Source organism: Balaenoptera musculus, chromosome 12 (assembly GCF_009873245.2).
Source record: "Balaenoptera musculus isolate JJ_BM4_2016_0621 chromosome 12, mBalMus1.pri.v3, whole genome shotgun sequence".
NCBI lineage: Eukaryota > Metazoa > Chordata > Mammalia > Artiodactyla > Balaenopteridae > Balaenoptera > Balaenoptera musculus.
This window is the reverse complement of record NC_045796.1, coordinates 81,752,539-81,778,128: the sequence shown is the minus strand read 5'-3', so window position 1 is coordinate 81,778,128 and position 25,590 is coordinate 81,752,539. Positions and strand designations below refer to the sequence as shown.

Here is a 25,590-nt window from a genome sequence, read left to right as displayed (position 1 = left end):
CATCTCTGGGTCAATAAAATGGTACCAGCGATACTTTGAAATTTTGTGTTGTCTAAATACTTATTGAATGGAAACTCTTTGGGTCATCAGCTGAACATCTTCATTGCAAAGGCTATATCCAAATTCACGGCGATAGTTTTGTAAGCTTGGCCTCAAACCGTGGTTATTCCTTTTCCAACAATAGTAACTGGCTGCTTTCAACACACTGCCACGTATTCAAGAGTTCCCAACTTAGCGTGGGTGACTCACTGGTAAAAAGTGAAAGACTGAGCCATAAATCCTTGAGTAGGAACCAGTGATTTTGCAAGGACCTGCCATTTTTCCTGCTAGCAGTTTATGAGAACATTTAACCAATGATAGAAATAAGATGGATTTCAAGCCAATATATGGGGTTTGCCCATTAATATTGATGAACTATGATCTCTGAGTCCTTTAGGCTGTAAGTACCGTGAAGCAAAATATAATTGTCACCACAGAAGACGAGAAACGATCGCTTATCCAAACTTTCATCGAGAGCATGTCTCCCAAAGACAAAGTCATAATATTTGTTAGCCGGAAAGCTGTGTGAGTATATTTTTTACATTCAAATCATCAGTCATGGTTTGTTTTGGCATTGTTTCTATGTGTATATGCATTTCAAATGGGGGGGGGGGGTTGGTGTATGTCTTACAATATGCACATTACTTCAGACTCTTGCCAGTGGAAGTAACAGTATGAATTGATGGTGGTATGAGACTAAGCACTTAGACCCCTGACTTTATCTTTTGCTTCAGGGCTGATCATTTATCAAGTGACCTGTGTATCCAGCATATATCAGTAGAGTCTCTGCATGGCAACAGAGAACAGAGTGATCGAGAGAGAGCATTAAAAAACTTTAAAACAGGTACATTTATACAAGTAGTATTGCAGTTTAAAAGTGTCCAGTGCCTGGACTTGCTTGAGTGATGGCACCTTTTCATGGAACCCATGTCTAAGATCTGCCTTCAGCTTGCAGATCCCAGAACGATACTTGTTCTAAATATTAATCAGATTCTCAGAACTATCTCAAGCTAATGTTTAAAACCTGGATATCAAGGCAGTAATTTGCAGTGAGGGTGTTGTCTTAATTTACTTGAGAGGCATATATCTTTGCCATGGTTCATGGACCCTTTGAATTTTGGAATCTATTGTGTTGTAACTTGCCAGCAGTTAAAAAAGGCTAAGTAACCCTTTCCCATCTTCACTGTCTTTAAAAGAGTTTTAATATTAAAAGCAAGGATAGTTCACCTGATCAGATATTAGGGGACAGATATGTCTTGGGTTGGTTTGTACCAGCATGTGTCTGTATTCTTTTGGCTTTACTCTTTAGGGAAAGTGCGAATACTGATTGCTACCGATTTAGCATCTCGTGGTCTTGATGTCCATGATGTCACACATGTCTATAATTACGATTTTCCCCGGAACATCGAAGAATATGTGCACAGAGTAGGGCGCACCGGGAGAGCAGGGTAAGTCAGTCCATCCAACCTGGCTCCCCATTCTCTTCACAAAAAGGACGTTTTTCCCCTCTGAGAGCACTATCATAAAATCCCCATAACATGCTGTTTAAACAACTGCAGATTAGGTTCCAAATTGCTGTTTGAACGGCTAAATCTTTTTTTTTTTTTAACTTATTTCTTTATTTTTGGCTGTGTTGGGTCTTCGTTTCTGTGCGAGGGCTTTCTCTAGTTGCGGCAAGCGGGGGCCACTCTTCATCGCGGTGCGCGGGCCTCTCACTATCGTGGCCTCTCTTGTTGCGGAGCACAGGCTCCAGACGCGCAGGCTCAGTAGTTGTGGCTCACGGGCCCAGTTGCTCCGCGGCACTTGGGATCTTCCCAGACCAGGGCTCGAACCCGTGTCCCCTGCATTAGCAGGCAGATTCTCAACCACTGCGCCACCAGGGAAGCCCTGAATGGCTAAATCTTTTTTTTTTTAATCGAAGTATAGTTGATTTACAATGTTGTGTTAATTACTGCTGTACAGCAAAGTGATTCAGTTATACATATATATGTATACATATATATATACATTCTATTTTTTTAATATTCTTTCCCATTATGGTTTATCATAGGATATTGAATATAGTTCCCTGTGCTATACAGTAGGACCTTATTGTTTATCCATTCTATATATCAAAGTTTACATCTGCTCACCCCAACTTCCCACTCCATCCCTCCCCCAACCCCTTCCCCATTGGCAACCACAGGCCTGTTCTCTATGTCCATGATTCTGTTTCTGTTTCATAGATAGGTTCATTTGTGTCATATTTTATTTATTTATTTATTTTTTATTTTTTAGATTTTTTTTTTTTTTTGATGTGGACCATTTTTAAAGTCTTTATTGAACTTGTTACAGTATTGCTTCTGTTTTGGTTTTTTGGCCGTGAGGCATGTGGGATCTTAGCTTCCCGACCCGGGATGGAAGGAACTCTCACCCCCTGTATTGGAAGGCAAAGTCCTAACCACTGGACCGCCAGGGAAGTCCCTTGTGTCCTATTTTAGATTCCACATATAAGTGATATCATATGATATTTGTCTTTCTCTGTCTGGCTTACTTCACTTAGTGTGATAATCTCTGGTGGCATCCATGTTGCTACAAACGGCATTATTTTGTTCTTTTTTATGGCTGAGTAGTATTCCACTGTGTATATGTACCACATCTTCTTTATATAAATGGCTAAATCTTTTTTTTAAATTAATTAATTAATTTTTTGGCTGCGTTGGGTCTTCGTTGCTGCGTGCAGGCTTTCTCTAGTTGCGGCGAGCGGGGGCTACTCTTCGTTGCGGTGCGCGGGCTTCTCATTGCGGTGGCTTCTCTTGTTGCGGAGCACAGGCTCTAGGTGCACGGGCTCAGTAGCTGTGGCTCGCAGGCTACAGAGCACAGGCTTAGTAGTTGTGGCGCATGGGCTTTGTTGTTCCGCGGCATGTGGGATCTTCCCGGACCAGGGCTCGAACCCGTGTCCCCTGCATTGGCAGGCGGATTCTTAACCACTGCGCCACCAGGGAAGTCCCTGAATGGCTAAATCTTAATGTATCATACGTAGTTGGGCTTGTGAAAGAGTTGAGGTTTTGCTGCTGCTGTTTTTGTTCTATTTTGCTAGCTGAATCGTGAATATAAATTATAAATCAAATTAAATTGACTTTTTTCCCCCTTGAAGGAGGACCGGGGTATCTGTTACCCTTATCACTAGAAATGATTGGAAGATTGCTGGTGAATTAATTAATATTCTGGAAAGAGCAAATCAGGTGAGAATATGCAACTCTGTTTTCTAAGGTTCAAATTTCACTTATTCCAAGTACTGGGGCTTTACTGCCTGTCAGGAAATACAGATATTAAACAAGTAATTAAGCGTGTTATGAGGGCTGTAGCATGGCAAAGATGAGCACTATAGTATATAAGTGGGGAACCTGGTCTAATAGGGGTGAACATCACTGGACCCTGCTGAGGAAGATCCCAGTGCGGTGGAGGTTGGAGAGAACAGAGGAAGCAGAGGACACACTCAGGCCCCGAGGTGAGAAAGTGACACCAGGCAAAGGCACCAGGAAGCAGCTGAAGGGCCACGCCGGCAGGAGGGCCGCGTACTTACTGACGGGGTTTTTAAGACTAGGCTGGTTTTTATACCTTGAAGATTCGGTGTTGCATATGCAGAGGGACACGTTCCATTCTGTTTGGAAGGTGTCATGTAATCAGTTGTGGAGATTCTCTGAAGATTGTAGAAAAGCTGTTACATAACGAGAATCGCCTCAATCCTAATAACACGTTTAATGGCTTCAGAGTGTCCCAGAGGATCTTGTGGTGATGGCTGAGAGATATAAAGCAAATAAACTGAAAAAAGAAATGGAAAATAAATGGGAAAGACCCCAAGGAAAACCCAAGAAGTTTTATTGTTAACGTCTATGTTGAAAAGTGGTACCAGCCTACTTAAAAGAGGTAAAATTTGAATAACATGGACTTTCAAACACCTGGTTTCCTTAACTAGGCTTTGTTAGTGTGTTTATTACAATCAGCATTATCTCTAAGAGTCATTAACATAATAAATGAGATCTTATTCTTTATCTGTTACCTAAATTCTAGTTAATATATCTTAGAAGTATTAATTCAGAGGTGAGAAAAAAACTTTTAAGTTGTACAGTCGTAAGAGTATAATGGAATATAATAGAACTGGTGGAGGTATAAATTGGTATAACCTTTTCTGAGCAATCAGGTGGTAATGTATCAATTGTAAATACATACACTTTTTGATCCAGCAATTCCTCTGGACATAAATGTCCAGTAGGGAGCCATATGAATAAACTATGGAGAAAATCATATCATATAAGGGCCTAATGCCTATGACATAGGAAACTCCTAACACTGAACAAAAACAACCTGATTAGAAAATGGGCCAAGGACTTGAATGGACATTTCTCCAAAGACATACAAATGTCCAACAAGTTAAAGATGCTCAGCTTCAGTGATCACTAGGGGATTCAAAGATCACCTCACCCCCATTAGAACGGCACAGTACATCAATTTATGGTTTTTCCTGCTTGTTTTTCAGAATTCAAGATTTTTTTTGAGACATATTTATTTAAGATACTGTGGAAGTATTGGAAGCATGCTGGCAGTATGAAGAGATGACTGATTCTTAAAATAATAGTGTTTAAAATGTAGAATTCAGTATTTTATACTTTAATAAGATCAAAAGTATTTAAACTTGAGTTGAAAATTTTTTTATCGATATTAAGGAATGTAGCATTAAAATTTCATTTTTTGCTATCTTTATGTTAAAGAAAGAAATAAAAGTAAATTTTGTCCCCTATAATGTTGCTGTGTTAAGGTCAATCTTTAAAGGGTTTCAAGCTTGTTCAGATGTTGTCATAGCAGTGAAAATGCTGTTAATACAATAAGTTTTTTTCTGTGATAAAAAGACAAGCTGATCCGTCTTTCTCAATAGCCCTTTAATTTTGTGTTTACCACATAGTGTTTTATTTGGTGGTACTTTTCTTACTACTTTATCTACTTTGAAATGAAACGGTAAAAGGATTTCATGGGGCCAAAATATGCAACTGCTGTTTGTTAAATTTTAGCCTAGCGCTCCAGGATCAAGTAAATCCTGGGTAAATTCATTTCCCCGAAAGCTTCTTTGACTAATCATGGTCCCCTACTTTCCCTTATACTTTTGTGTAGTTTTCTGTTCCCTACATGGTAATTACTTATACCATGTTATCGTCTGTCAGAAGTTGAATAGTACTGAGGAAATATGTTCATGATCCAAGAACCACAAACACCCACCAAAAAGGTGTATGTAATGAGAATAAATTTTTGTAATAAGTTTCATTACGTGAAAATGCATTAAAATTAGTGAAATACTAACATTAATTTGGGCTACTGACAGGTTTTCAGCGAAGGTGGGCTAGGCTAACAGCTAGGAGCCCATCTTTCCCTAAAAGTGCAGAATGAAACGTGAAAAGAATACACAGCGGGGACAAAAGACAGTCTCTTCAGTAAGTGGTGCTGGGAAAACCGGACATCTGGTTATAAAAGACCGCAATTAGAACACGCTGGGGAGTGTGGGGAGGGCAGCCCCGGGCCTGAGGGGCTCGGGATGCAGCCAGGGGCTGCAGGGACCGGTGGGCTGCTTGCTGCCGGTTCAAGGCCCGTCCCGCTGCTGCCCCGGGCTACGGCCAGAGCTGCTGCCTCCGGCCCATGGGCGTCACATCCTTCAGCAAGAGGGTCCAGAAGAGCACCTCGCAGAAGAAGGTCCAGCTGCACGTGGACAGGAGCCTCAGGTGAACACTCTCCGACGTTACAGAGGACGCTACAAACTGCAGAGCAGGCCAGGCTTCAGTAAGGCCCAGTGAGCAGAAACCATCAGCCAAGGCTTCAGGGACAGACCTGTGAGTGAACACGAGACCCTCCTTACTTTTCTACCCGGTGAAGAGTGACCACAGCAAACTGGACCAGAAATGAGGGGCGGCGGCAAGCGGCTCCAGTGAGACTGGAGCACATCTTCAAGGGGTAAGTGCAGTGCTTAATGCACAGTGATGTCGGCTACACTTAAGCCCATGAAGGCTGTTCAATTTTACTGTAAATAAAAGGCTTGATGAATACTGTAAATCTTTTAGGTCAGGAGGATTACGTCCTCCTGATTCAGCATGTTTACATGCAGACTTTTAAGGCAACCACTGGACTAAAAAAAAAAAACAAGAAAAAACAAGATGAGAAAAAGAACGAAAGGAAAACAATGTATGGCCGCATCGACGAAGCATGAAGTCAGTTCTCCTGGGACTCGGGGTGACAGCAGTCTCGGCAGTCACTGTGTGATTCCACGCTGCCTCGCGCGAGGTGTAGCCCTGGTCCAGCAGCCTGCGGCTGGCGGTGGACCTGCGTGAGCAGACCCGTCTGCTGGGGACACAGACCCCCGCTTTGCTGCCAGCTTTGTCGCTTGTCAGCAAGTCCGTCTGACGCGGGTCCCTGGCCGGCCCTGTGCCTGGCACACAGCGGGCACTCAGGCGGCATCTGCTGGCTGATCGAGCTGTCACTTCAGTGCCAGCCTTGTCACATCTGGTCCCCAGCTCCAGGTGCCGAGACCCCCTGCCGTTTCTGTTGCTCAGCACGTGTAGTACAGGAAACCCTGATGCACCAACAGGAGGTTTCGGGTCAGGCGAGGTTTCAGGCAGTCCCATGCGCCCAGCTGTATTGTGGAGGGTCCAGAAACACACATGCAGAGCCCCTCCCGGGGGCCGCGGCCCCTGGTGCTCCCCTCCACGCTTCGTTCTGCGGGCAAAGTTACGTATCGCGACCTCAGCCGTTCTCCTGGGCCGGAAATGCTTTGACACGTGGATGCATTTAGTGGTTTGGGGCTCATGTTTTCAGAAGCACTAATCCTTAATTCAGAGCCACAAGAAAGCTGCCAAGGACCGTGTGGTTCCTGCTCCAGAGTCCAGCCCTGGGGTGGAAGTTGTGAGCAGCCTTGACCTTCTGCACTGGGGGGTCAGCAAGGAAGCACGGCTTTGGGCAGCACAGGCCGGTGCCGTCTGATGCTCATTCCTGTGGGCACTTCGCCTCTCTTTTCGGGGGAAAGATTGCTAAAAAAACTTTTTTAAGTATTAACAATTCCCTGGTTTTTTCTTTCTGTTCAAAAACTCAGACCCCTATATCTAATTCTATCAGAACCAAAGTATCCTTTGAAAATAAAGCTTTATATCCAAAAGTATGCTTTTGCAAAACTTTCTAGTCAGTGTGTTGGGGGAGCAGAGAGTGTGACCAGGGACTGGGAGGAAAGAGAAGAAAGGACTTGAATTCTAATTTCTGACCACCTTGCCATATATTGCGTTCGAAGGTATCACCTTCTTACTCAGTTTTAATTCTGAGTTCTTTCTTTTTTCTTTCTTAATAAATTTATTTATTTTATTTATTTTTGGCTGCATTGGGTCTTTGTTGCTGTGCGCAGGCAGCTTTCTCTAGTTGTGGAGAGCGGGGGCTACCCTTCGTTGCGGTGCGTGGCTTCTCTTGCCGTGGAACACAGGCTCTAGGCGAGCGGGCTTCAGTAGTTGTGGCATGTGGGCTCAGTAGTTGTGGCGCACGGGCTTAGTTGCTCCGTGGCATGTGGGATCCTCCCGGACCAGGGCTCGAACCCGTGTCCCCTGCATTGGCAGGCAGACTCTCAACCACTGCGCCACCAGGGAAGCCCCTGAGTTCTTCCTTAAGCCTCACAGAATCAAAGCAGCAGTGGACAGCCTGGCCTGGTGGAGCGTTTTAGTGTCTCACGGATGGATTCATCTGAGCATCCGCCCAGGAGAAGTCAGAAACCGCCCCCCCAACCCCGAGCAGGGAGGTGGAGTGGCCAAAGGTCTCGGTTCCGTGGAGCGTGCTTTCTGTGGACAAGGACACCACTCTCACTAAATAACACGTGGTGTGTCCGTGGCAGCCACGCTTTCACCAGTGCTCACGATGCACGTCTAGCCGATTGCAGCCTTTTAAAGTATGCGTAATTGAATGTACACAGAGCATCCTCTAGACTCTGAGGGGATCGTATTTTCATACACCTGACCATGGTTGGCACGTCAGGGTGCTCTCTGTGTCTCCAGTCGTGCAGATTCAGTGCGTATTTAGAGAGCGTCTCACTGCTCACAGCTCAAGGCTGTTGATATGTAGGCACCAAGAAGGCTCTAAAGTATACGGCTTATGTCGGTTTTTCCTGAGAAGCTGAGTTAGAAAGGGTTCGAAGGAATCAAACACCAAACCCCCTTTGTCAAGGGGAGTGTTTTGATATCAGGCTGGAGTTTGGGGGCAGATGGGGTTAAGGTATTGGTAACCTGCTCTCTGGAAATATCCACATACTATTGAGAAAAAAAAAAAAAAGTGTAGCTGTCTGATGTTTGAGCCGCAATTGTGGATGTGTAGGTCATGGCACCGTCTCTTCAACAGCAGATCTGTGTGCCCAGTTGAGAGAGACTCTGGACGAGAAGCTGGGGTGTTCAGCTCTGTCTGTCCCGGTGTGCCTGGAAGAGCGCGTTCATTCCCACGGGAAGCCCGGGACACTTTTCACCCTCAGCCAGAGGCTGGGCGCACGCAGTCCCGTGCTGTTTTTCCTCTAAGGAGAGGTCCTTTGGAAAGTGGAGGTTGCGTGTGTCTTTTCGACCTCTGAAAGCACGTCAGGTGAGAGAAGAGACAAAGCTCTCTGAGCTCATGTTTTTCTTGGGTGCAGAAATCTGTTCTTCCATCAGACCACGAAGCCACGTGCCTTAGCCTCTTCTGCAGCTTCCCACAGCTTGATCTGGGGCAGGAGGCTTCTGCCTCTTAGAGGTGGCCGATCCTCTCAAGCAACCCTGTCTGGCTCCGGGGAGCAGTGGGGCTTGGCGAAAGCAGCCCTCCCCGTGGCTGTCTGCATTTTTAAACCACCTGTCAAGGACTTGCGCTTCTCTCCACCTGTAAGGTTGCCACATTGCCTTCTCTCCGCTTGGTGCTCCTGGGCAAAACTGGCATGTGCCATCCAGAACTGGCGTTGTCTTCTTAAAGAGCACAGCTCCTGCCTCGGTTCCGGCCTGCTGTGCTTCTTTCATATGCCCTGAAGGGTGTCACATCTTGCCATTCGTGTTGCTTCGTTTTAAGGTTTTTTAAAAAAACAAACGGACAGACTTCTTATTTCAATGAACAAACTCTTAGGTTGGCAACAGCATGTGAGAAAGATCATAGCTGAACCCCCTGAAAGATTGCAGACGAGGGATTCAAGACCAGTGGTGTAAAAGGAAGAGGAATTTCACTTATGTGGTACAGCTGCCAAGTTGTTAGATGTTCTGGTCTCCGCTAAATAGTCACAGCGAGTCTTCCAGGGAGCAGATGTTAATAACTGTTTGCAGTTAGAATGCTGCATCTAACCTTGGCATTTCAGCTGTTTATTTTGTGGGAACTTTTGCTGCTTTCTTGCAGGGCACCTGCCTGGTAGAAAGGAGAAAGTAGGGGAGGGAACTAACTCAGGGGCCCGACCGTGGATCGCAGAGTTGTTGCTGCATGGAAATCACCTGAAGGCTCTCAGGCATTACAATGACAAGATGCAACAGTTGAGAAGGGGCCTTTTAGCCATCTGGTCCAGACATTCTGCCTACAACCTGCCACCTGGGGTTTGAGCAGCCTGGGCTTAAATACCTCTGAGGACAGAGAACTTACTGCCTCCTGGGGAAGCCTGTTCTATCTTTGTTTTTGTTTTTGTTTATAAAGTTATTTATTTATTTATTTATTTTTGGCTGTGTTGGGTCTTCGTTGCTGCGCGCGGGGTTTCTCTAGTTGCGGCGAGCGGGGGCTTCTCATTGCAGTGGCTTCTCTTGTTGCGGAGCGCAGGCTCTAGGCGCACGGGCTTCAGTAGTTGTGGCACGTGGACTCAGTAGTTGTGGCTCGTGGGCTCTAGAGCACAGGCTCAGTAGTTGTGGTGCACGGGCTTAGTTGCTCCACAGCATGTGGGATCTTCCCGGACCAGGGCTCAAACCCGTGTCCCCTGCATTGGCAGGCGGATTCTTAACCACTGCGCCACCAGGGAAGTCCCTTGTTCGATCTTTGTCAACCTCTGGCTTTTCTATGTTCTCTGTAACTTCCATCTTAGTCTCTGGCCAGTGGGGGCCAGGTTAATTGCTGGCACTGCTCCGGGGCACACTGTTTGTCTTTAGAATAGACACTTTGGTGTCCTGGCTGTCCTCCCCCCTGAGTGTTGGTCCACTTGGTTCCTTGTTGGAGATGCTGAGGAAAGCCCGTCAGCCTGGGTCTACTCCCTAGGTGTTGCTAAAGCTGGTGGAGGAGGGAGCGCTATCAGGCTGCTAGGAAATACCTCGAGACAGATGAGGCCTTAGTGCCCTGCTTGCATCACAAAAACTGAGGCTCACTTCACATAGGAAAAGTTTTAGCGAGAAGGTTTTAAAATATGATCTGTGCGGAGTTTAAAGGTTACGTGGCCCCTGAAGGCTTGTACCTTAATGTTCCTGCAAGTACTTCACACGTTGTTTTTACGGAGAAAAAAAGCTTAGGAACCTGGGGAAACCACAGGTCTCGGTGTTAGAGAAGGGCCGTATTTTCAAGCTGGAAAGTCCTTTAAGGTTGCCGTTGCCCAGTCATTGGTTTTTAGAGATGGGGAAACTGGAATTCGGAAAGACTCGCCCGAGCACCCCGGCATCATCTGGACCAGCCTCTCGCCCTCCTGACCCGCCTGGTGCTCGTCCACTTTCCGCAGAGCGGGAACCCGGCCTGCAGGGGGCCTGCCCTCACGTCCTCGAGACCTTGCCCCTGAGCAGAGGCTCCCAAGGCCAGCCTGGCTCTCAGGGACAGAGAGCCGACCTGCAGGACTCCAGGTTGCAACTGACGGCTGGGAAGGCCGTCAGCTGAGTTTTGCAAAATGAACGGGAGGGGAGAACAGAAGGAGCCTATCGTTGAAGACCAAGGTTCCAGAGTCCTGGTGGGAAATGTGACGTTGTCTTAGAATCTAAATGCTCACGAAATGCACTTGCTCTGTGGTCTGTGGGTCAGGCTTGAGCCTTTCACACGGGTCATTCAGGTGCCCCTAGCTGGAAGAGACGCAGCTCTGTGGCCCTGCCATTCGCAGCCCCGTCCCTGTTAACGAGCGAGGTGGCTGATCTGAAGCACAGGTGAGCTCAAGGTCACGCCCGGGGACGCATGGCGCTTCAGGGCGCCTCTGTGTTCCTTTCATTTTATTACAAGCTGTTGCCAAGTTCATGGTTAGGAGGGGTAAAGTGGACCCCTTTTTTTTTTAATTAATTTTTTTTTTTTTTTTTGGCTGCGTTGAGTCTTCGTTGGTACACGCGGGCTTTCTCTAGTTGCGGTGAGCAGGGGCTACTCTTCGTTGTGGTGCGCGGGCTTCTCATTGCAGTGGCGTCTCGTTGCGGAGCATGGACTCTAGGTGCGCGGACTTCAGTAGTTGTGGCACGTGGGCTCAGTAGTTGTGGCTCGCGGGGTCTAGAGCGCAGGCTTAGTAGTTGTGGTGCACGGGCTTAGTTGCTCCGCGGCATGTGACATCTTCCCGGACCAGGGCTTGAACCTGTGTTCCCTGCATTGGCAGGCGGGTTCTTAACCACTGAGCCACCAGGGAAGCCCCTGACCCCGTTCTTTGAGGTGGAATCCAGCTGGGGGCAAGAAGGGACCTTTTCTTAGGGTAGGAATGTCTACAATCAGTCATTTCATCTAGCTTGCATCTTCAAACACAAGCCCTTCAGTGGCTTTCACTTAATGAACACATCTTTGCCGATGACAGAGGCTTGTACAGGTTCCACTGTTTCACAAGCCTGTTATCCGTTTATGCCCATCGGAGTGTTTTGGGGGTGCAGGTTGGCTGTTTTTTCTTTTGGGGTTTTTTTTTTTCCATTTTGTAACTGCCTTATCACAAAAAGCAAGCACACTTCCATTCCAGGCCTCCTCATATTGTACGTGTTTCCTGCCAAATTGGTGGGATCATTTGTATTTTAAGTTTGTAATCTGTAGCTCTGTACTGTTGAAAGGCTCTCAGTTCTGGGGTGGGGGTCTCCTTAGCGTGCATGTGACTGTTAGTGTTGCAGCATCACACGGATGGGACGGCCCGACTCTTGCTCTTAATAAACGATCTGAATGAGAAACCAGAAAAAAGAAAAAAAAAAGAACATTAACACCATATACAAAAATAAACTCAAAATGGACTAAAGACTTAAATGTAAGACTGGAAACCATAAAACTCCTAGAGGAAAACATAGGCAGAACACTCTTTGCTGTCATCAAAAAGAACACAAATAACAAGTGTGGGCGAGGATGTGGAGAAAAGGGAACTCTTGTGCACTGTTGGTGGGAATGTAAATTGGTGCAGCCACTGTGGAAAACAGTATGGAGGTTTCTCAGAGCTAAATATGGAACTACCAGATGACCCAGCAATTCCACTCCTTGGTATATATCTGAAAGAAACAAAAACACTAATTCGAAAAGACACATGCACCCCAACGTTCACTGCAGCATTATTTACAATAGCTAAGACGTGGAAGCAACCTAAGTGTCCATCAACAGAGGAATGGATAAAGAAGATGTGGTACATACATACAATGGAATATTACTCAGCCATAACAAAGAATGAAATAATGCCATTTGCAGTTACATGGATGGACTTGGAGGGCATTATGCTCAGTGAAATAAGTCAGAGAAAAACAAATACTGTATGATAACACTTATACGTGGAATCTAAAAAATACAAGTTAGTTAATAAAAAAAGCAGACTCACAGATATAGAGAACACACTAGTGATTACTAGTGGGGGGAGGGAAGGGAGAGGGGCAATATAGGGATGGGGGAGAAAAAGGGTTATTATGGCATTATGTGAGATTATATGAAATCATGTGTGAAACTTTTGAAAACTGTAAAGCACTATAGAATTAGAGTGTTTCTATAAAATATTAAATTAAAAAAAATCAAGTATGGTTTTTTCTTTTTTAGAGGTGATGAAATGTTCTGGAATTGCATAGTGGTGATGGCTATACCACCTTTTTTTTTTTTTTTTTTAATTTTATTTATTCATTTATTTATTTATTTATGGCTGTGTTGGGTCTTCGTTTCTGTGTGAGGGCTTTCTCTAGTTGCAGCAAGCGGGGGCCACTCTTCATCGCGGTGCGCGGGCCTCTCACCATCGCGGCCTCTCTTGTTGCGGAGCACAGGCTCCAGACGCGCAGGCTCAGTAATTGTGGCTCACGGGCCTAGTCGCTCCGCGGCATGTGGGATCTTCCCAGACCAGGGCTCGAACCCGTGTCCCCTGCATTGGCAGGCAGATTCTCAACCACTGCGCCACCAGGGAAGCCCCCACCTTTTGAATATACTAAAAACCACGGAACTGTACACTTTAAATGGATGAATTACATGTTAATATGAATTATCTCTTCTTTTTTTTTTTTGGCTGCGTCGTGCCTCTTGCGGGATCTTAGCTCCCCGACCAGGGATCTAACCCTGCCCCCTGCAGTGGAGGTGGGGAGTCTTAACCGCTGGACCGCCAGGAAGTCCCAGTATGAATTATATCTCCACAGAGCTGCTACCTTAAGGGCCTCCCTAAAAGCAGAAGAGCTGGCAGGACAACGAGGGAGGCAGAGGCAACTGCAGACGTGTTTGGATGTGATAATGTTTGGTGACCCTGTTCTGTTAGGCCAGTGGGTGGCACTACCAAGGCATCTTCCTAGGCTAAACTAAGTGCAGGCAGATCTCGTTTTATTGCATTTTGCTTTACTGCGCTTCACAGATAATTGTTTTTCTGTTTTTTTTTTTACAAATTGAGAGTCTGTGGCAACCTTGTGCAGAGCAAGTCTATTGGCATCAAAGACCCTTTTCTCAGATAAACTCCCTTCACAGGTTCTGGGGGACACATCTTTTGGGGCCACCATTCAACCCACTCTCTGTAAAGTAACCCTCTCATTTTAGGAGCTGACTGAGGCCCTATAGAAACTGGCACGGCACCAGCTATGTGGCCGGGGGTCTGGAGAGAATGAAGACCCTGGACCCATGATGGGGCGGGTGGGTGGCCAGGCTACTTCCCAGTTTACCTTTTGGTTCTTCACTTCGATTGTGGGGCACCGTTGGCCTCGACACTGGGTCTTGTTTGTTTTGAAGCAGTCAGATTATCAGCCTTTCTGGGTGGCTTCTCCACTTACGACATATTTGGAAAGGCCTTTCCTATTCTGATGATATAAACATTGTTTTTTGGTTTTGGTTTCACAGCTTTGGTCCAGCTGGAGGGTGTGTGTGTGTGTGTGTGTGTGTGTATCAGGTGTGAGATAGGAGGCTTTTTTCCTAGATGACTACCTAATTTTCTCAATACTAGTCAATGAAAGATCCCTCTTTTCCCAACTATCTACAATATTATCTTCTACTAAAATCACGCATGTTTTTGGGTCTGTGTCTGGCGTGTTTATTGTTTTGCTCATCTGTCTGAGAATCCACGCATTGATGCCAATCCCAGGCACGTGTCTTTTCACACTTGTGAGATCTTTGAGTCAGGAGGCATCTAACGTCATAGGCTAATTGGCAGTGTTTTTCTTAGTGGCACACGAACCAACGATGCACCTTGGAATACATAGTGGCCTAGATTTAACAAAATGGTAACAATTGTGTGGGCCTTCCCTGGTGGTCCAGCGGTAAGACTCCGCACTTCCACTGCAGGGGGCACAGGTGGATTCGATTCCTGGTTGGGGAACTAAGATCCTGCAAAAAAAAAAAGATAGTAATTGTGGCTTTAAAATATGTTTTGCCTCCTGATAGGCCTTATCACACCTCATTGCCTGTCCCTACTTTTTTTCCCTCAGGGTTTTCCTAGGTATTCTTGGTCATTTTTCCTCTATGAAATTTAGAGTCAGAGTATTCTGAAAATAAATCTGAATGGGTTTTTAGTTAGGACGGTATTAGATGACACACTAATGAGAAGTGACATTTATATGACATTCAATCTGACCACTAAGAACGTTGTGTGTCTTCACAAGGATCCAAGTACTCGTATGTGTGTATATTCCTCCAGAGAGTGTGGACGTTTCCTTTACGTTCATTCTGTAAATACTGGGCGTCTACACTGGAGACGCAGCATAAACATAGCAGACACAAATTCCTGCCCTCAGATTTTTGCCTACCCTGAGATCATGAAGATATTTTCCTATGTCATCTTCCAATTTGTGCTACCTTTCCTATTTAGATCCACAAGCCACTTGGAATTGATTTCTGTTGGATTGATTTTATTCCATTTAGATGGTCAGTTGATGAAGCACCATTTACTGAAAATCTACTTCACTGCTCTCCAGTACTAATAGTGTAATAAAGCAAGTGCTCATATATGGGTAGGTCTAGATACATTTCAAAGATAGAATCAGCTTTATTTTCCTTCAGTTCAGATCTGGAGTTTGTGGAAAAGGAAGGAGCCAAGAATGACACCGTCGTTTGGGCCTGAGAAACAGGAAGAGGCGTCAAATATCGGGGAGGCACGTGGAGGACGGAGTGGGGGGCAGAAAGTCGTGGCTTTGCACGTGGGTGAGGTTGAGGCGTCTCTCAGACGTCAAAGTGAAGACGGAGGGTAGGCAGGTGGAGATACAAGCATCAAATTACATCTCTGAGAACCATTCCCCTAACAAAATTAAAATCTTAATGTTTTTTGCTTTCAATTCTGTGAAATCAAAAAAGGATTAAGACCCTCCATGCAGTCAAAAATCTGTGTATACTTTATAGTCAGCCCTCTGTATCCTTGGTTTCACATCTGTGGATTCAACAATCACAGATCGTACAGTGGTACGTACTTATTGAAAAAAAATCTGGGTGTGAGTGGACCCGTGCAGTTCAAACCCTTGTTGTTCAAGGGTCAACTGTGTATGGCACGTTTTGTGTGTCCATTCACCTACTGATGGACGCTTGGGCCGTTTCTACCTTTTGGTTACTGTGAATAAGGCTGCTATGAACATTCGTGTACAAGTATGTGTTGGAGTCCCTGCCTGCAGTTCTTTGGGGTATAGACCTAGGAGCAGATTTGCCAGGTCATATGGTAATGTTAACTTTTTGAGGAGCCACTAAACTGTTTTCCACAGTGGCTGCATCATTTTACATTCTCACCAGCAAAGTACAGGGTTCTGATATCTCCACCTTCTCCCCAACACTTGTTAATCCTTCCCAGTCTTGTTACTTTCTGTTGTTTCTGCTATTTACACGGACGCCGTCTTAGATGTGAGGTGGTTTCTCATTGTGGTTTTGATTTGCATTTCTCTAATGATGAATGATGTTAAGTATCTTCTTACGAGCTCAGTGTAATCTACATGCAATGAAACTTAATTTAAGGGTAAAGTTTTATGGCTCCTGACAAATATATACACCCATCTAACAACCACCACAATCAAGATAGAGAATATTTCCATCACTCCGAAATATTCCCTTGTCCCCTTCCCTCCCATTTCCATCAGCAGCAAGCAACCAAGGATCTGCTTGTCTACAGAGATTAGATCTACTTTTCTAGAATTTCATACAAATCAAATCATATATATTCCTTTGTGTCTGGCTTCTTTTGTTCGGCATAATGTTTTTGGTATTCATGGATATTATGTGTATCAGCAGTTCATTCCTTTGTAAAGCTAATATTGCATTGTAAAGACATAAGTTGTTCATCTGTTGGACATTTGGGGTTTTTTTTCCAAGTTTTGGCTGTTTTAAGTAAAACTGTTTTCAACATTCACGTGCAAATCTTTGTGAACATATTTTTCATTTCCTTTGGCAAAAAAAAGGAATCCTAAATGTAGAATTGCTAAGTCATATTCTATTTTAAGTTTATTTAAACTGCTCCACTGGTTTCCAAAGTGTCGGTACCATTCCCACCAGCAGTGGATGAGAGCCCTAGTTGCTCCAAAACCTCACCAACACTCGCTATGTCCATCATTCTAATTTTATTTATTCATATGGGTGTTCAGTGGTATCTCATGCTGACTTTCATTTGAATTTCCCCCAATGACTAATAATGTTGAGCATATTTTATGTGCTCATTGGTAAACTGTACCGTACAACTTTTGTGAGGTGTCTTCCTGTTGGGGGCTTATTTGTCTTACTGTGACCAGAACCCTGGATCTAAGAGCTCTTATATTCTGGATCTAAGCCCTTTGTCACCTGTGCATCTCCCCACCTCCTCACACACACGTTGGACATATTTTATCCTGTTTTCTTCTATAAGTTTGATTGTTTTTGCTTCTATAATTTTGATTGTGACCTACTTCAAATTTATTTATGGATAGTGAGAAGTGAGGATCAATGTTCCTTTTCCCCATACGATGCCCACTTGTTCCAGCACATCTTTGTTGGAAGGACCATGATTTCCCACATTTAATTGCCTTGGGACCTTTGTCAAAAATCAGTTGATCCTATGAGTGTGGGTCAATGTCAGATTCACTGTCCTGTCCAGTGACCTGTATAGGGGAACAGAGCCCCCATGGCACTCTGCTGACCTTGCATGTGTCCACATGGGCCAGGCTCCACTGTAGCCTGACACATGCCTCAGCAGAATGCCTGGCGGTCCCCCTATGACTGGAAACCCTCCCACCCAAGACAGATGTTCTAGTGAGGGGCTGTCACAGAGTTTCCCGTCTGCCTCCATCTTGCAGAAGTGTCCCTCTCTAGTGAGGGCAGTTGCCAGGTCTAGTTTCTCATTCACCTCCCTGGTCCTGGGGAGCCCCCAGACAGGAGACTGTGCCCCTGGCCCTCCTTAGGGCTCTAAACCTGCACAGCCACGGCCTAGAGTTGGATCTCCAGCAAGAGAGCACCCACCACTTAGCTTTGGTGTCACCTGTGGTGAGAGACAGGCTTGAAACCAGCTGTTCAAATGGTGTCTTAGTTGCTGCTAAAAGTCCATTTGTTGAGGTTGAACAGAAGGACACTTCAAACCAAAAGTGAGGGAGTTCCCTGGTGGCCTAGTGGTTAGGATTCGGCGCTTTCACTGCTGTGGTCCGTGTCCCATCCCTGGTCAGGGAACTGAGATCCTGCAAGCGCAGTGCAGCAAAAAAACAAAAAAAGAAGAAAAAATCCACATAAAACCAAAAAAAAGGTGAGTGTAAAAAAGTGCACTTTGTAGGAAAAGCTCCTCAGGTTCATCTCTTTCAATTTCACTCTTCTCTCCCTCATTTTGGAAGGTTCCGAAGCATATTCTCGTTTCATTGTAAAGCTGTCGTGTCAGAGTTTGAGACTCCTGAGCCCGGCGCTGCCGTGGCTTAACCAAGGGGCTTGGGTGGAAGACAGACCACTGCAGGTCCCACCGATGTCCCCACTGGGGATGAATCCCATGAGGGCACTGGGGCTCACAGACTTCAGGGGACCCCTGCCCTCAGGACGGGTCTCCTTTCTTCCAACCAGCTGCTGGTCAGAGGCCCAGGTACCCCCATCCTGGCTCCACCCCCAGGGCCTGGATTCTGGGACAGCTTAGGGGTAATGCAAGACCCTCATGGTCCTTTATCTGCCTGGGGGCGAGAATGTCTAAAAAGCTGCAGCTGGCTGATCATGGAGGGCTGAGTGTTTGCAGCAGGTATGGGTGGAAAGATGGGGTGTGAGGTTCCTGTGTCTGCAGGGCCTTCCCGGCGTGAAGATCTGTGTGTTTCCCCCGGCCAGTCATCCCCACGCCGCCTTACCGGGAAGCTCAGATCCAGGATTATGAGGGCAGAGGCTCTGCCTCTGCGTATCTGTAACTTCCCGCTTCCACTGATTTCGGATTCATGCAGCAGTAAGCAGCAGCAGTAAACAGTAGCTGGAAGCGAGACCTTAGTTCCCTGACCAGGAGTCGTAACAGCTGGACCACAGACAGAGTCCAGCGGCTAGGGCCTAAATCCCCAGTCCTTACCTACCTTGAGAAGAAGGAATTCTGACGAGGAGGCGGAAGGTAAAGAGAAAAGTAAAACGTTTATTAGAAAAGCAGAGTACATGCGGAAAGATGCATGAGCAAGCTCAGAGAGAGTCGCGCCTTTGGGAAGTTTCAAACCTTTATAAGGGGGCAGTTTTCCAGGTTTTTGTCCCCCCCTCTGGCCAAGCATCTTGCTTTGTACCCCCTGGCTAATTTGTCTCAGGACCCTCCCCCTAGGTGCGAAGGCACCTCTCAGCCAAGATGGACACATGCCATGACTGCTATCTTAAAAGTGTCCCCAGGAGACAAAGCTTGGCTATTTACCCTGTTTCTGTTGTTACTTCCATTTTGGAGAGCAAACAGGAGGCTGACTGTAAATGCCTAACCTGGAGCCCACCTACCTCCTGTCTCAGGAAATGCAAACAGGAGGCTAGTTGAAAGCATCTGGCCTGAAGCCCACTTTTTCCTGCTCCAAGAAATGTAAACATGAGGCCAGTTGTAAATGCCTAACCTGGAGCCCATCTATCTCCAGCCTCACCACAACGAGGAGCCTGGCGCCCACCATGTGCCATTTATCTATGTGCAGAGGTTTCAGAATTGTTAACTACGACACCCCGGAAAGAACTCCATAAAATAAAGCCCACTGTTTATGTATGGTCCATTTTGCCTTTAGTCTACAGATTCCATTCACTTCCAAAGTTAACTTAGGTCAGCACCTTCCATGCATTTCTAATATAGTTGGATTCTGTCGCATTGTGTATTCCATCCTGCGACACTCCTACATCCTAAATAACTAAATTTGAATAGATTATGATTGAACCCGCGGGCTATACACATCTATGGGCTTAGACAAATGCATAGTGACAGGCATCCTTCCTAAAATATCACGTGGAATACTTCAAACCCGCCCCACCCCATGATGTGCTTATCATCTATAGGTAAAGGTAGTTTTGTCTTTTCCAGAATGTCATACAAATGAGGTCGTACTGTGTGCAGCCTCCTCAGACTGGACTCTTCCGCTCAGCAATATGCACCTAAGATTCATCCATGTCTTCCCATGGGTAGATGGCTCATTTCTTTCTGTTGCTGAGTAGTATTCCATTGCCTGTGTACCGGAGGAAAACCAATTTTCCCTCTACCCTTGTAGGCTCTTGACTGAGACTCCCCTGTAAGAATTGTAATAGCATACGTACCTCCTGAATATATGAGAGATACCCGGGAAAACTGAGTCACTCGCTGAAACGGCCAAAGCCATCACCTTACATACCATCTTCAGCTAAAAACAAATGAAGGACCTTGGGGGAGGGGAGAAGCCAGTGATGGCAGGTTACCACACAAAGCACAGTAAACAAGGGTATGGTTGTTATGTGGATTTAGGTCAAGACTCTCCACTGGTAAGAGTCTCTTGAGATTTAATCATCCTTCTGTTTCCAGTACAAAGAGGGACACACCCTTACACATGGAGATTTCCCTAATAAATGTAAATGTACTTCACAAAAGGAAAACCTCTACTCAGTTTTTCTTTTCTTTTTTTAAAAATTTTATTTATTTTATTTATTTGGTTGCGCCGGCTCTTGGTTGCGGCCGGCGGGCTCCTTAGATGCAGCATGTGAACTCTTCGTTGTGGCATGCATGTGGGATGATCTAGTTCCCTGACCAGGGATTGAACCTGGGCCCCCTGCACTGGGGGCCTGGGGTCTTAACCGCTGCACCACCAGGGAAGTCCCAGTTTTTCTTTTTTTATTTTAATCGGACCAAAACAATCCTTATGCCAAAGAGACATATTTTGGGGTGGCATATTCTGCTCCCCTTGACAAGGATGTACCCCAATTTGCTTATGCATTCATCTATTGAAGGACATCTTCATTTTTTTCAAGTTTTAAGCCATTATGAGTAGCGCTGCCGTGCATAATTGCATCCTTGTTTGCACTTGGACATAGATCTTCAAAGCAGTTGCCTAAATCCTGGAAGCACGATTGTTGGATCCCAAGGTGAGACCAGTTTTTTGGGAAAAACTGCCAAACTGTGTCACAAAGTGGCTGTAGATGCATCCCACCAGCAACGAGGGAGAGCTCCTGTTATTCCTCATTCTCCAGCAATGGATATGTTTGGAGTTTAGCAGCCCTAACAAGTGTGGTGTGATATCTCATGATTTTAATTTGTAATTCCCTGATCGCATATGATGTTGAGCATATATGATATTATTAAACATCGTATATAACGTTTACCCATTTTTTATGGAGTTGTTTTTTTTTTAATTAATTAATTTATTTATTTTTGGCTGTGTTGGGTCTTCGTTTCTGTGCGAGGGCTTTCTCTAGTTGCGGCAAACGGGGGCCACTCTTCATCACGGTGTGTGGGCCTCTCACTATCGTGGCCTCTCTTGTTGTGGAGCACAGGCTCCAGACGCGCAGGCTCAGTAGTTGTGGCTCACGGGCCTAGTTGCCTCACGGCATGTGGGATCTTCCCAGACCAGGGCTCGAACCCGTGTCCCCTGCATTAGCAGGCAGATTCTCAACCACTGCGCCACCAGGGAAGCCCTGTGGAGTTGTTTCATAGTTCTTTGTATTGAGTATATTTTAAGTCCAAATCCTTTATCAGATATGTGTTTTGCAAATATTTTTCTTCCAGTTTGTGGTTTGTCTTTTGGTTTTCTGAATAAGATTTTTCAGAGTGGAAATCTTTAATTTTATGAAGTCTACAATACTACTTTTTTTCTTTTCTGGGTTGGCTTTCTGTGCTGTGTGCTAAAACTCAAAGCTCATCATCTAAAGACCTAACCCAAGGTCATGTAGATTTTCTTCCCTATTTATCTCTATAATTTTGAGAGTTTTGCATTTTAAATGTTTGTTAATAAATTTGAGTGAATTTGGTGTACGGTTTTTTGGGTTTTTTAAAATTTTTATTTATTTATTTTTGGCTGCGTTGGGTCTTCATTGCTGTGTGCGGGCTTTGTCTAGTTGTGGCGAGCGGGGGCTACTCTTCATTACCACTCACATTGTGGTGTGCGGGCTTCTCATTGCGGTGGCTTCTCTTGTTGCGGAGCACGGGCTCTATGCGCACGGGCTTCAGTAGTTGTGGCACGTGGGCTCAGTAGTTGTGGCTCACAGGCTCTAGAGCACAGGCAGTAGTTGTGGCTCACAGGCTCTAGAGCGCAGGCTCAGTAGTTGTGGTGCACGGGCTCTAAGCACGCAGGCTTCAGTAGTTGTGGCACATGGGCTTAGTAGTTGTGGCTCACGGGCTCTAGAGCACAGGCAGTAGTTGTGGTGCACGGGCTTAGCTGCTCCGTGGCATGTGGGATCTTCCTAGACCAGGGCTCGAACCCGTGTCCCCTGCATTGGCAGGCGGATTCTTAACCACCGCACCACCAGGGAAGCCCCTGGTGTAAGTTTTAAAGTTTGAGTCTACATTTATTTTATTCCATATGGTATACTCTGGTTTCTCTTCGGATCGTATAAATCTTTCGTTTTTTTTTTTTTTTAAATTCCATATGGTTTCCAATGAATTGTTCCTTAACTATTTAGGAGAAGTCATGGGATATTTGGCTCTATTTCAATTTGAATTTCTGCAGTTTAATGGATTCAGCAGAACTGCCCTTGGGGGCGGGGCCTCCACTGAACTGGGAGGGCAGCTTGGTCTGCACGTTCCCATTGGCTGGCAGGGAACGTGAGCCCGCCTCCCTGACCCGCCCCGGGAACGCGGGTTCTGCCCGCGGACTTCGCTCCCCGCACAGCCGACGGGAGCCCCGTCTCCTCAGGACCCGCTGGGGCTTTGGCTTCTGGAACACGCGGGGCTGAGTCCATACTGAATGCCGGGGCTTCGGGACGACCCGGGGTCGAGTCCACACTAACGGAAGCCGGGTCTCGTCAGGACCCGCTGGGGCTTCAGCTTTGGGACACTGCGGGGTCCAGTTCATGCCGACAGGAGCCGGGTCTCCTCAGGACCTGCCGGGAGGTGCTGCCGCTGAGGGAGAAGGTGAGGAAGAGTGGGGAGAAGGTTCCTGGGCGTGGCTGACCGCTGAGGGCGTCCATCTTCCGAGGACCCAGGAGAGGAGGGGCTTGACGTGGAGAGCTGTGGGGTTTTGTTCACTCCTGTGTGTGGTTTTGTTCACTCCTGTGTGTGGTGTAGACAAGAGTGCAGTGTTGTTCTTTGGCGTGTGGCGTCCGGTTTTCCCAGCACCGTATACTGAGGGGACTGTCCTTTCCCCGGGGTATGTTCTTGGCTCCTGTCTTGTGAGTTAACTGACCACATACCTGTAGGTTGATTCCTGGGCTCTCTGGTCTGTGTACCTGTTTCTGGGCCAGTTCCACACTTTTTTGGTGACCGTAGCTTCGTAACGTAGTGTGAAGTCAGGGAGCGAGATGCCTGCAGCCCGTTCTCCTGCCTCAGGGTCGCTTTGGCTATTTGGGGTACTTTGCGGCTCCGCGCAAGTCTTAGGATTGTTCTGTTTCTGTGAAAAATGTCATTGGAATCTCGGTAGTGTCTGCACGAATGTGTACATTGCTCTGGGTAGAATGGACGTTTCAACGATATTCTTTTCACCCACGAGCACGGGGTATCTTTCTATTTATTTGTGTCTGTTCAGTTTCTTTCATCAGCGTCTTACCGTTTTCAGTGTGCAGGTCCTTCACATCAGAGGTTAAAGTTATTCCTAGTTATTTTTTTTTGGCTGCAACTGTAAACGGGATCGTTTTCCTAATTTGTCTCTTTGATGGTTCATTCGTGTACGGAATCACAACTGATTTTTGTGTGTTGATTTTTGCACCCTGCAGCTTTACTGAACTCATTTATTAGTTCTAACAGCTTTTCGGTGGTTGGATGTGGAAAACTAGAACTCAGGTGTCCCACTGTTCCGACTACGTCCAGGTCATCCATAGCACCCAAGACGTAGTGGCTCTTAGTAACATGTGGACTCCTCCCAGGGCGATTAGTCTCATCACGGTAGGTGAACTGGATCTGGGTAGGGCTTGGCCTCTATGGCAAAGTTGGATGTCTTTTCTGTTTTTCTGGCGTGGTATTGACATGGTTGTTTTGAAAAGTAATTTTCTAGTAAGTTTCAAAAGTATAAAAAAACTTTAAACAGCGGCAGGACAAAGTTTTCCACATTCACACGAAATACCGCAATGTGTTTCACCCCAAACTGGGCACATAACCCCCAAATGAGGAATCATTATGGTTTCCACGTCATAATCCAATCCACAGGCCCACCTCAGATTTCACCAGCTGCCTCAACTGTGTGGAAATGACTTTTTCCATCCTGATCCAGCTTTTTGTTTTTGTTTTTTGGGGTTTTTTTTGGAGCAATTACTGAGACTTTGCCTCATTTTCAAAACCTTCATGGATTCAAAGCACACAACCATGAGTCCGATCTGGGTGGTCTTTTCTGTAGGGCTTCTTTCACTTAGGATGTTTTCAATGTATATCCGTGTTGTAACATGTATCAGTTCTTCGTTTTTTTTCATTGTGATTAAAACACAGATGACATTTACCATTTAAGCCATTTTAAGCACACAGTGCTATGGCATTAACTACATTCACATTGTTGTAAAAATATCCTCACCATCCATCTCCAGAACTTTATTTTCCCCATGTGAAACCGTAGCCATTAAACACTAACTCACCTCAACCCCTGGCAACCTTATTCTACTTTGTCTTTGAATTTGACTTATCTGGATACCTCATACTAGTGGAATCATAGAACGTTTGTCCTTTCTGTGTCTGGCTTGTTTCACTTAGCATAATAACGTCAAGGTTCATCACATTGTAGCATGTGTGAGAATTACCTTAGTTTTAAAGGTTGAGTCATATTCCATTGTGTATATACTACACTGTACTTATCCATTCATCTGTTGAAGGATGTGTTGTGTTGCTTCCACCTTTTGGCTATTGTGAATAATGTTGCTATGAATATGGGGTACAGATATCTGTTCCAGTCCTTGCTTTCTAATATTTTGGGTGTACACCCTGGAGTGGAATCAAGGGATCATACATTTTCCATGTTTTTGAGGAGCCACCATACAGTTTTCCACAGCGGCTGTATAATTTTACTTTATTCCTTTATATGACAGAATAATGCAGCTTATGGATCTACCTTATTTTGCTTATCTGTTTACCTGCTGATGGACATTTAAATCTTTTCTACCTTGGGCTACTGTGAACAGTGCTGCTATGAATAATTGGTGAACAAGTTTTTGTTTGAACACCTGTTTTCCATTTTTTGGGTATATATCTAGGAGTGGAGTTGTTGAACCACATGGTAATTATATTTTATATTTTTGAGTAAATGCTAAAGTTTTGTACACATAGACTGCACCATTGTACATCTCCACAAGTAACTTTTAAGGGTTTCAATTTCTCTACATTGTTGCCAACATTTGTTATTTTTATTTATATATTTTAAAATTTATTTTAAAATTTATTTTTATTCTAGTGTGTGTGAAGGGGCATCACACTGTGGCTTTAATTTGCATTTTCATCATGACTACTGATGTTTGACATCTTTTCATGTCCTTGTTGACCATTTGTATGTCTTGCCTGGAGAGCAGTCCATGCAAGCCATTTGTCTGTTTCAAAAATTTTATTGTTTGTCTTTTTGTTGATGAGTTGTAAAAGCCCTGGGTATATTCTAGGTAAAGAGTCTTATCAGATATATAATGTGCCAATATTGTCTTCCATTCTGTGGGCTGTCTTTTTACTTTCTGGATAACCTCTTTTGATGCACAAAGGTTGCAATTTAGAGGACTTAA

General features: G+C 45.4%; 1 protein-coding gene across 12 annotated transcripts in view; it reads left to right on the top strand.

Annotated features, from left to right (window-relative positions):
* Positions 1 to 15,398, top strand: part of DDX43 (DEAD-box helicase 43) — a 41,434-nt gene extending 26,036 nt beyond the window's left edge. For 10 of the 12 annotated variants that reach the window (XM_036872271.1, XM_036872266.1, XM_036872272.1 and 7 more), the window contains 6 exons: positions 437 to 564; positions 774 to 883; positions 1,349 to 1,487; positions 3,176 to 3,263; positions 3,793 to 3,948; positions 4,559 to 4,738. In XM_036872271.1, the coding sequence (XP_036728166.1) occupies positions 437 to 564; positions 774 to 883; positions 1,349 to 1,487; positions 3,176 to 3,263; positions 3,793 to 3,909 (582 nt within the window). In that variant the 3' untranslated portion in view covers positions 3,910 to 3,948; positions 4,559 to 4,738. Of the gene's footprint in view, positions 1 to 436; positions 565 to 773; positions 884 to 1,348; positions 1,488 to 3,175; positions 3,264 to 3,792; positions 3,949 to 4,558; positions 4,739 to 5,395; positions 5,512 to 15,375 lie in introns of those variants that run through there. The other 2 variants (XM_036872263.1, XM_036872261.1) reach the window with 2 other exon arrangements.
* Positions 15,399 to 25,590: the final 10,192 nt, after the last annotated feature.